This window comes from Lepidothrix coronata, unplaced genomic scaffold (assembly GCF_001604755.1).
Source record: "Lepidothrix coronata isolate B3197 unplaced genomic scaffold, Lepidothrix_coronata-1.0 Scaffold58, whole genome shotgun sequence".
NCBI lineage: Eukaryota > Metazoa > Chordata > Aves > Passeriformes > Pipridae > Lepidothrix > Lepidothrix coronata.
The window spans coordinates 1689342-1700587 of NW_016690238.1; the positions used below are offsets into that span (position 1 = coordinate 1689342).

Genomic DNA, 11246 nt, shown 5'->3' on the forward strand with positions numbered 1-11246 from the left:
TGTGGGTTTGGGGATGAACATCTTGCCATTATGGCCACTCTGCTGAGTGGAAGAGCCCAAATTCCACAGCATGGGAGGAAAAAAAAAAAAAGAGCAAGTGTGACTCAGGCATGTCAGAAAGTCCCTTTTTGGAGCGGGGAGGGGGGGAAGCAGAGGAAGAAATTCCAACCCCAGCCCCAAGGACTGTTTATACATTTCAGCCAAGGCTTGTTACATACAACTATGTGTAAATAGTCCTTGGGGCTGGGGATGGAATTCTTGCCTCTCTGTCCCATGAAGAGCCAAACCCACAGACCCTCAAACTATGCTCCCTCCCTCGTCCAGCAAAGCTGCACTTTCCTCCCAAAAACAGCTTGAGGCAAGAGGAGAGTGGTCCAAGTTTTATTAAATGCTTCGCTCATCGAGTAGGAGTTTCCAGCATGGAGTAGACCCACATGGCTCCATGAAAAAAGTAAAAGTGTTTAGAGACTAAACCCAACCCCATGGTTCTACAGGTGAGCAAACAGAGCATCTAGGTGGGGAGTTTTCACATTAGTTTCCAAAGAGGTGCTCTGGTAGAAGTTCAAGGAGGAGGGTAAGGCTGCACAAAGCTCTGCTGAGGGCAGGGCTGGAGGAGAAGGAGACAAAGTTGGGATTGGGGAGGCAAAGCAGCTCAGTTAAAGTCAGCACAAAGATTCGATCCATCTTCTCAAAGAAGACTTCTCCCCTCTCCTCACCAAGTCCCTCACAGTCATACAATAAAAAAAAAGTATAAGTCCCTGGTTTCAGCTTTCAGACAGGGTTGCTGGGTTTCTGGCAGACAGTCAGAGCTCCCAGGACAGCCAGGATCAGGATGACCAACCCAGCAACTGCAGCCAGCCCCCAAACCATCCACAGGTGACCTGCAGCTAGGAAGGAGAAGGAAGGAGATAGTTACAGCCACAGCCAGAACCTGTCCCCCAAACCACCCCACTTCCTTGGCTTTGCCCTACCTTGTGAAGGGACCCTCCTCACTGTGTGATCCTGCCAGCTGTGGATGAAGAGAGGTCCAACCACAACATCTGCTTCTTTCACCAAGGGATCTGAAAGGGAGGACCTGTGAGCACTCCAACTCATTTGAACCTCTCCAGAAGTCTTGGATTGGCATTGAGGAGCCAACAGGTCATGGAGAAGCTCCAGCTTAGCATAGACCAAGAGACATACCAGGCTGGGAGGGCAGTTCTCTCCGGACACGTCCTCCTGGCCATCGGGAAGGAGCATGGAACCTCCCGGAGTGCCTGGCCAAGCCACAGCTCCTCATCTCACAGCAGGAACAGATATCCCGTGTGCCTTCCACAGGATCCCAGCTGGAAGAGAGCCTGGTGACCAGCCCACCCCGTGGTAGGAACACCTCACATGCTTTGGGGTCTGTTAGGAGAGACCCAAACCCTCCCACTAGAGTGTCCAACCCCACCTCCCTGCAAGGTGACACACCAGGTAAGAATCTCAAGCTCCCCACCCTTGGCCAAGCTGCTGTTCCAGCTACTCACAGGTTGCTGGCTTTGTTGAAGGAACAGGCCTTGTTCAGAGGGTCTGGAGCTTGGTCAGCTGGGGAGACCTTCAGGTGGCAGGTGACATAGATCTGGGCAGGGCAGGCAGAGCAGAGGGGTTTGGCCATCAGGTGTCTTCATGTCTTTCCCACACTCCACAAGTTTGGTCTCCAGTTGGACCACCAACAGGACCACCAACTCCCCAGGGCAGCTCAAGCCCCTCCAATTCCTTCAAGCCACTTGGGATTTCAGCTACCAAGCCCCTCAGAAGGGCTTGTCATGACCAGTATCAAGACTGATCCTTGGCTCAGAGGGCCATGATGTAGCAGCAGTACTACATCATGAGCATCCTGAGGTACAGGATGACCTCATTCATATGTTGCCTTGGGAATGTAATTCTAGACAAAAACCACTTTAAATTTCCTGGTGGAGCAAGGCTGTCATGCAGAAAAGGGAGTTAATTGCTTTAGGAAGGATTTACCAGATTGCTGGAGTCTCCTGCAAACTTGAATGCATCTACTGCAAACTGAAGCACATCTTGCCTGGGTCTCGGGGATATAAAAGTCGAGGTGGCATCATCCACCTGCCCATCCACCAGGCACCTGGACACAAACACAGGGGCCAGCAGGGTCCCACTGTCAGACATCTCCATAAACCTGCAGAAAGGTCCTTTTGAACAAGGGCAAAGCCAGCTCTTACCCACTGAATTCAATGAAGGCGTACTGGGGAGAAGAGGTCCTGTCTGGGGTCAGGGTGGCCACACAACTGTCCACAAAGAGCCTCAGAGGCACGTGGTTCTCTGCATCAACACCAGCTTGGAAGTGGAGGACCTCTCCCAGTTGAAATACAGTGGAGGCTCTCTCGGCACTCCAGTCATCTGGAAGGACAGAGGTCACCAGGCACTCTTAGATGGGAAGCTGGTCTGGGCTTCACTGCTTCCACCCAGGGAAACCCCAGCAGGCACAAGGCCCTGGTTACTGCCCAAAACTGAACCATCTAGTGGAATCATGGCCACCAGAGGAGATCCTCACCCCAAACTTACCACTCATGAGGCGCAGGGAGAAGGGCAGCTTCTCCTCAGAGGACAGGGTGTAACGGAAGGGTGCCCACGTGGGCTTGACACCATGGCTGCTCACGTTGTCCCTCCTGGGGAGGAGAAATGCCCACAGGTGAGTTCTCTGTGGCAGCAGAGGGGATTATTTGTTGCTCACTTGCCTTGGCTCACCTGGGGTAGTGGCACTCGATGGGAACCACGGCAGGGCTCGTGCGGATGACAACAGGATTGCTGGGAAGAACTGGGCTGTAATTTAAGCTCGTGGTGTAGATTAGAGAATCGGGGGTCACCTGGGGAAAGGCAAGGCAATTATGCAGTCATTAAGAGCCCTGTTCCTTTGACCACACACACCCACACACAGCAGCACATTTGAGACCAGACACTCAGCACTGAGATATTTTTCTCTGGTCCTCAGCCAGCAGCATTTGTGCTGGAGGCAGGTGAGTGGCACTCATCCTGATGTAGGAATCATCTGGGGTGGGAATCTGCTCCAGCCTGGCCCAGGACAGCCTGTGGCCAGCAGCAGAGCTGGATGCAGACGTGCTCTAGCTGATTCTTGTTTTTATTCTACAGTTTCCACGCCCTGGAACAACAGACAGGAAGGTCTGTCTCCCAGGATACCAAAGGGTGACTTCATCTGTTGGATGGGGGCACTTACTCATTCTCATGGCCCCCCACGTCTCTCCTAGGGGAGAGACCACTTCAGACTTAAGTTTTTGGTGAAGTAGCTTCATGCTACACCCCATAAGCAGCACTCAGATGCTTCCTGAGGTATCCATAAGGAGCAGTGGCTCCCAACACCGGGTTTTCCGCGCTCCAGCCTCGAGATGGCAGCAGCAGCACGAACAGTCCTGGAGCATTCAGCTACCTCTATTTATCAGAAAAAATTCTTATTTCTCTGCCTCTTCCCTGCTCACACAAGCCCAGCCATCACAGTGCAGCTCCTGCTCCTCTTGACCGAGGTGTTCAGCCTCCAGGAAAACTTTGGAGCATTTCCCTGAGCCCAACCACACCACAAATCCCTTCAGTCTCAGCACCCCAAGGCACCAGGGTGCAAGCCAAGAGGCAGCCCCTCTCCCCCTTAGGGGTCCAGCCTCCCACAACTTACCCTGAGGGTGCTGCCACACTCGTGCAGCCCAGCCACGAAGGTCACAGTGGTCTCAGAGGTGCTCCAGACCACGGGCAGGCAGGAGGCTGACCCCAGGCTCAGATCCGCAGCCCTGACCAGGCGCCCGGTGCCAAAGAGGTCCCTGTGCACTGTGACCACCAGCTGTGCCTCCTGGCACTGCACGGCCACGGGGTGCAGCGGGGCCATAGCCTGGAGCTGGGACACGTCCACCCACGCCCAGGGCTGGGAGAAGGTCCGTGGCTGCCCCAGGGAAGGATCCCCTCCGTACCTCCATAGCTCTGCCTCCCCTCTAAAGAGACCCAGGGGGTCGTAAGCAACCACCTCCCCAAAAACCCAGCACAAAAGAGCCAACCCGAGGCTGCTTCCAGACCTCATCTTGCCTACCAGGGTCCAGCACAAGGAGTAACTACTGCCCAGGGAGCTTTTGTAGCCCACCTCTCCCACGGCCGCTCCCACCCCAGGTGATGCTCAGCACACCTCCCATCAGGGCAACTGGAAACAGCTGAGAGACACAATTCTCTGTGGGACCCCTGTGGTGGGATTTAACAAGATGCTGGATTGAGTCCCTTGTTCACAGGAGAGATGCTGAGCTTGCTGTGCAGCCAACTGCAGTTTTTTCCCCATGTTTTTTTGGGAACAACCAGTTAGGATACACAGACATGTGTCCCACCTTCAGCCTGTATCTCCCACCTCCAGATTATGGGGTCCTTCTGCAGCAGGGCTGTTGGGGGATGGAGCAGGGGGGTGATAATTTCCTTATCAGGAATAAATTAAAGCTATTTGACATTAGAAATAATAATTATTTCTAATAATTATTAGAATGATTAGGCCTGGAGCAAAACAGTCCCCATGGTGTGTGGGCAGTCCAACCCTTGTGGAGATGATTCAGCAGCAGGTTGTCTCCTCCATGGGGGGACAAATACTCCAGGGGCAGGTTGACCCAGATGAATCACCCTACAAGCTTCCTCGTGCCTGGTTTGTGTGCGGGAGGAGAAGCAGTTTGGGCACTGAAGTGACACTGGGGAGGCTTCAAACAAGGATGTTTGCTTGTGGCTTAGTGCTTTGCTTCCACACTCAGGTGAGAACCACGTGAGATGCCTGTGAATTTTAGGTGACATCCGTGGCCTAATCGGACTGGTTTAGCATGATCCAAACTGGACAACTGCCAGCAGGAGAGCTAAGAACCATCTGAAGGGAAATGACTTGAGTTGTTCCCAAGGGACCAGGCTGACAGCCTTTCTTGGCACCTCCCTGAGCAAACAGGACCTCTTGGTGTTCTCTTCCTTGTCTTCAAGCCAACATCCTTCTCATGGGGAGCTGCACATCTCCCGTACATGAGTCATCCTGTGCTCATCCTCAAGCAAACTATGGGACCAAGGGCTCCACAGAGGTGCTCCAAACTGTCCCATCTTGATGCCTACACACCCTAAAGCCTACCTGTGGATTTATCGCTCCAGAGGTGACTTACCTGAGCCATGCAGCCCAGTGTTGTCCCCTGGCCTGTCTTCTAGCAGACTGTCCTTGGTGGGAGTCATGGGGAACACTGAACAGCCGGTCTGAGCATGGTTCCACTCGTTGGCATTGTCTTCAACCTTCATCACCTTCACCAGCGACATCAGGACAACCACAATTTGGACTTTCTCCTCTCTGCAGGGGTGGAGATGGACACCTGAGTGTGCAAAGAGGAGCCCAGTGAGCAGTCAGGGATGCAGATGGCCTTTGCCACCAAAGCACAGCTGAACAAGGTGACCACACGGGTCTGTCCCTGCCCAAATCAAGTCCTCTTGCCCTGATGGTCTCTGCTGCTCTGAGGCACCAGCACCACATCCTCATTCCTGGGCTGTGGCCACTCCAGCCACATCAGTCAAGGTTCCCTCTCTGCCTGACACAGGCCAGGAAAACTTTGGTTCAACGGCTGCAGAGGAGAAGATGGGAACCTGTCCTTCCTCAGCTGGGGCAATAAATTATCTTTATCTTCTTGGTCCAACCCTGAAGCTCCCAAGCTTGGCAGGGCTTGCAGGCAAGGGATAAGCCCTTCTGACCCCATGCTGGGGATGCAGGGGGCAGCCTGGGGGTCCTCAGCCTCAGTTTTGTCCCACGCAAAGTTACTTCTGATGCTGGACAAGTCATTCATAGAAGACATTCATAGAACCACAGCCGGATTGGAAAGGACCTCCGGGATCATCAAGTCCAACCCTTGATCCAACACCGCTGTGGTTCCCAGCCCATGGCACTGATGCCACATCCAGTGTCATCTTAAAAACCTCCAGAGATGGAGACTCCACCACCTGCCTTGGCAGCCCATTCCAATGCCTGATTACCCTCTCTGTAAAGAATTTCTTCCTAATATCTAACCTAAACCTCCCCTGGCAGAGCTTAAGGCCATGCCCTCTTGTCTTACTGATAGCTGCCTGGGAGAAGAGACCAACCCCCACCTGGCTATAACCTCCTTTCAGGGAGTAGTAGAGTGTGATGAGGTCTCCCCTGAGTCTCCTCTTCTCCAGGATGAACAACCCCAGCTCCCTCAGCCTCTCCTCATAGGACTTGTGTTCGAGTCCCTTCACCAGCCTTGTTGCTCTTCTTCATGCACTATGAGACTGGACACCAGAACAGAGCCAGTTAAAGGTCACTTCTGCTTGAGTTGGACCCTGCCCTTCTTGTGGGAGATGTGTTGGGAGGCACCAAACCCATCACAGTCTGTGGCAGCGTGTGGGATTTAAGCAAGGCAGGGCAGGAAATGACTTGCAAACCATTGTGCCTCTGAGAACTGTTTCAGTGCATGCAGTGGCACGTCTCGTGATGAGATGTTGGCACCTCAGCCAGAAAAGTGCCTTCAAGGGACAAAGTTCACCCTGGCCCTGCAGCCCTGTGCCCTGTCAGCTTGGCTGATCTCATTCCAGTGAAATCTTGGAAAGTCCCAGCCAAGAGCCAGAGCTCAAGCAGCCTTGAAGAAAAGCCTCTGCAGAAGGTGCAGGTGGCTCTGAGGGCACCTCCTCAGAGGGTCACCTCCTGGAGATGCTACTAAGGCTGAAATCCAGGAGCCAGCTCCAGGCTGGGCTGGAGAGGTGCCCATTCCACCCAGCCACCATCCATTCCTCCACCATCCAGCTCTCCCTTATGGATTTGCTGCCCTCCCACCCATCCCAGACCCATCAGCCAGGAGGTCCAACGTGCTGGAAAGGAAAGAAAAAGGAACATTAGTGGAATCATGCTGTTCCTGAGCAAGGTATTGCCATGCCACAGTGAGGGCACATTCATGGGGGAGCTGTTGCCTTCCCAAACCCAGCAAAAGACCAACACACTGATCATCCCAGGAGGATTTATTGGCATGGCAAGGTGAAATGGAGCCCTAAAGGTCTCCACAGGGACCTCTGGAGGGTTTTCCAAGCAGCCACAGTCCATGGCAAACGTCCTGCTTTGCAGACCCTCACTTCCTCCGCTTCCGAAGTCTCCTGCAGGGCTGCCCACCCCGCTTGCCCCTGGTGGGAAGCATTGATTTGGGGCATTCCCACTCAGACTCTAGGCTGGGGGTCTCAGAGCGCGCTGGACTGGCAGGGGGGGTGGCAGGAGGGGGTGTTCTGGGGGAAAGGGCCACAGCAGCCACTGGGACTGGCAGTTCATCCTTCTGCGGGGTGCTGGAAGGGAATAAGTCCAGCAAGTTGGAGGGCAGCGATGGCCAGTCCATGTCTGCGGTGGAGGGGTTCTGTGGGCAGGCCACAGACTGCACCAGGGGTCCCACAGCAGAGGCAATGGTGGCCAGGGACTGGGACGTGGCCCGGATCTCCCGGGTCATGGCCACTAGGTGCCTGTTTGCCCTCTGCTGAGCTTGCAGGAGGCGAGTGCCCATCCTCAGGAGCTTGTCTGCCTGCTGCACGTTGGACCTGGCCCAGCCATCAAAACCTTCCCGCAGGGAGGCCAGAGAGTCCTGGATGCTCCTGGGAAGAGGCACAGTGTCCCCATGGGCTGAGCCTGAGTCTTCCTCTGCTTCTTCCTCCCTCTGCATCAGAAGAGCTGGAGCTGTGGGTAGGGTGGGGGACATACCCCCTCCCTGGTTTGGGCACACGTGTCCTCGGCCACCAGAGGGGTCCGACACAGGGGCACAGGGCTGGTGATGGGCCAGCAGGTCCACGGGGAGATCTCCTTGTGGTTGGCAATCCTCCCCGGGATGCTTGAGGTCAAGGATCACAGTGCTCTCATCAGACAGGGAGTTGTGCTGGGAAGTGGAGGTACCTGTTGCTGGAAGCAGGGATGAAGGAAGCAAGAGGAGATAGTCAGGGCTCCAAGGGTCCTCAGAGCATGACTCGGTGAGGTGGAGAAGGGAAGCAGAGGTATGATGCCTACCATACAAAGGAGATGCAAGTAGTGGGGTGGGGGGCAGATTGTCCCCAGGAAACCCAAGTGCCATCCAGGACATCACCCCTGGACTCCTATATGGACCATCCATGGCACATGAGCTTACCCTGGGAAGCTCAGTGGTGGACACCCACAGAAAGCCAAGGAGGTCATAGCCCAGGTCTGGAGACAGCAGATTCATCCCAAGGGATCCCCAGCGTTCTCCCTCAGTGCATTTGGAGAGCACCCACCATACTCTGCAAGGGCAAGAGACACCATTGCTTTGGAAGTGATGGGTGCAACAACATCCCATCCCTGGGAGAGGCTGGAATGTGCTCAAGGCGTGAGCAAAGGCTGGGTGGGGCACAGCTCTCTCGAGTCATAGAATCACAGAATGGTTCCAGCCTGCAGGCCATGGGCAGGGACACCTTCCACTAGAGCAGGTTGCTCAGGGCTCCATCCAGCCTGGCCTTGAACATCTCCAGGGGTGGGAATGGGAACAGTCACAATGTTGAAGGAGATGAGAAACCCACGGAGAATGTGGTCTACACAGGGGTTATAACCTTCATCTCTGCTTTCAGTTCTCCCCTCCCCAACCCACCTGGCCAAGTGCCTCCTCACCTGGGTGCTCCGTGACACGCTCCACCAGCGCCTGCAGCCTGGCTCTGCACTCAGCAAAGGGCCCAGGCTCTGCTTGGTCCCCAGCTGACGGTGGCTGCAGCCGCTGGAGCTCCTGCAGCGAGCCCTTGATGAAGGGCTGCATGTCCATCACCTCCTGCTCCGTGGCGTACAGGCTCATCTTCTCCACCAGCCTCTCGCCCGCCTCCATCCGCCGCAGCACCCCCTCCACGTGCCGCAGCTCCCGCGCCAGCTCCCGACGGCCCTGCTCCTGACGCGCCTCCACCAGCCCCAACAGCTCCTCTTCCTCCTGACGGATCAGCCGCACCAGCTGCTCCACGCGCTGACGGATCAGCTCCCGCATCTCCCGCTGCGCCTCCTCCAGCCGGGCCGCCTCGCCCTGCAGGGACGCGTAGGTGGCCTCGAAGCCGCTCCAGCGACGCCGCAGCTCCCGCTCCATGGAGCTCAGCTCCTCCTGCCTGCGCTGGGTCTCGCTGCAGATGTCGCTGAACTGCGAGTGCTGGTTGTCCAGCAGCGCGCACGAGCAGCACAGCGCCTTCTCACACTGCTGGCAGTAGATGCTGGCAGGGAACAGGAGGGCCCTTCAGAGCCGGCACGGCGCTGGGGCGGCAAAAGCAGCTCTGCTGCCCTGGGCACCATTCCCCCTGCCCGAGGGACAGTGCCAGGGAAACTGAGGCACGGGGGCTTTGCCTCACTGCACCAGCTGCAGGGGCGGCCGTCAGCCTGGGCCTTCAACCCTCCTTTGCTGCCCTCCCTCCTCCCGGGCTCCTGATAAACCAATAGCACACACACTCATGGAATGGCATCTCCTGAGCTGGAAGGGACCCACAAGAATCATCAAAGTGCAACTCCAGGCCCTGTGCAGGACACCCCAATAATACCACCATGAGAGCATTGTCCAAGTGCTCCTTGAGCTCTGGCAGCCTGGGGGCTGTGACCACTGCCCTGGGGAGCCTGTTCCAATGCTCAACCACCCTCTGGGGGCCCCATCATGGGACCCAAAGAGATGACAAGAACCCACTCAGATGAGGACAAGCCTTCTCAGACCTACCTCACAGGCTGGCTCCTGTGGTCTGGTTTGGAGCAGGACAAGCTACCTGTCCTCCTGATTCCCTGCAGGAAGTCATTTGCAGACCCTGCCCTGACGTCCATCACCCTCTTGGCTCTGTGGCTCTCCCACCTCAGGTAGCGCTGGTGGGCCTCGAAGCACTTGGTGCAGAGGAACTCGAAGCACTCGGAGCACCAGAACTCCCCAGATTTCCTGCAGTTGTCGCAAAACAAGTCAACTCCATCAACCATCTGCTTGTAGACCCTCAGCCGGGCCTGCAGGTTGGTGAAGAGCAGGTTGTCCATGACAGGAATGCCGTCGGCCTGCGGGATGGCCGTGCAGCACACGGGGCACTGCCCGACGGGCTCGTTCTTGCTCAGGCAACCCACGCACAAGGTGTGGAGGCAGGTGAGGAGCTTGAGGTTGGGCGATTCCTGCTGGCAGCCCTCACAAAGGAGGAACTGAAAGTCATCTTCCAGGAGCTTGGGGAGAGAGAGGGAGAGGGTGAGGAATAAGCACTGAGGAGTGTTTTTAAGAACTTCTGAAACCTCATCTTGGGGGTAGAGGTGACCCAAAAACCCTTCTTGGAGCAACCAGTGAGTAACCACTTCCCACCAGTGATGCCCAGGACAGAGTTTGTCCCGTGCACTGGGATGAGGCTGGATGGACAGGGCCCTGCTGAGCCCTTCCTCTCCCTCTAGCAAAGAGGAAACAGTCCCCCAGCTATGGGGCTGGGGAGGACTGAGGAGGGGCAGATCAAAGGGTGGGGGCACGGAGGAAATAGCTAAAGATCCCTGAATGACACCCTGGTAGAGGTGGGGACCATCGTCTCAGACACCCCCCCTCCCTTCAGCCCATCCCTCTGGCCTCGAACTTCCCTCTCTCAGCGGGGCCGGGGGGGCTGGACTGGGGACCAGTCTCATCCTCCCCACCACCCACCAAACCGGGAAGCGGAGAAACACCCCAAACTCTCATCCCCATCCCCACGCCCTGGGACAAGGGACTTCCTGGTGTCCTGGACACCTCTGGTCCCCGGAGCCCCCTCGGCATCCCGCCCGCATCCCTCCCGCATCCCCCCTGGACCGACCGGGGCTCGGGAGCCGGACAGGGACATGGCGGGGCGGGAAGAGACGGATCCCTGCGTCCGCCCGTGCTGCCTGCCCCGCCTGTACTTTCGGTTTCTGCGGCTCCGGGAATAACTCCTCCTCCGTGCCTGGGCGGCGGAGCCTCAGAGAGCCCGCTCACAGCCCCGCTTCCCGCCCGGAAAACGCTTCACAGCCGGCTCAGCCCTTCCCGGCCATCCGGGAGGGGGGAAAACCCAGGATCCCTGCCAAAAGGCTTCTCCCCCAAGGAGAAGCACTCCCAGAAACGTGTAGCAGCGTCCCCGTCCGTGCTGTGCTTCAGACGGGCGCTGCCAAAGGCGGTTTCGGTGCCCTTTGCAGGCCCTGAGGGAGCTCGGGGGCTGTCCCTCCACCTTGGAGAGGATTTCCACAACCCTTTGTCCTGTATTCTGGTCCTTTGCTCCTTCGTGCAGGG

General features: G+C 56.6%; 2 protein-coding genes across 3 annotated transcripts; both read right to left on the minus strand.

Annotated features, from left to right (window-relative positions):
* Positions 1-487: 487 nt before the first annotated feature.
* On the minus strand, positions 488-4066 carry LOC108498364 (zona pellucida sperm-binding protein 3-like). The gene is made up of 9 exons (XM_017816963.1): positions 3671-4066; positions 2734-2852; positions 2551-2654; positions 2208-2385; positions 1990-2110; positions 1509-1600; positions 1183-1325; positions 972-1061; positions 488-887 (listed from the first exon to the last, which is right to left on the minus strand). Exons 1-9 carry the CDS (start codon positions 4064-4066, stop codon positions 772-774), a joined length of 1359 nt encoding a protein of 452 aa, XP_017672452.1. The 3' UTR covers positions 488-771.
* Positions 4067-7012: 2946 nt separating this feature from the next.
* LOC108498362 (protein PML-like) lies at positions 7013-10911 on the minus strand. 2 transcript variants are annotated; one of them, XR_001875157.1, is made up of 5 exons: positions 10798-10911; positions 9714-10192; positions 8645-9222; positions 8033-8280; positions 7822-7927 (listed from the first exon to the last, which is right to left on the minus strand). XR_001875157.1 is itself a non-coding variant. In XM_017816960.1 (4 exons), the coding sequence occupies exons 1-4, from the start codon at positions 10822-10824 to the stop codon at positions 7119-7121; spliced, it is 1893 nt and encodes a 630-aa protein (XP_017672449.1). In that variant the 5' UTR covers positions 10825-10911; the 3' UTR covers positions 7013-7118. The 2 variants fall into 2 exon arrangements, 1 of the variants encoding a protein (XP_017672449.1); XM_017816960.1 differs by lacking the exon at positions 8033-8280 and having other exon boundaries at positions 7013-7927.
* Positions 10912-11246: the final 335 nt, after the last annotated feature.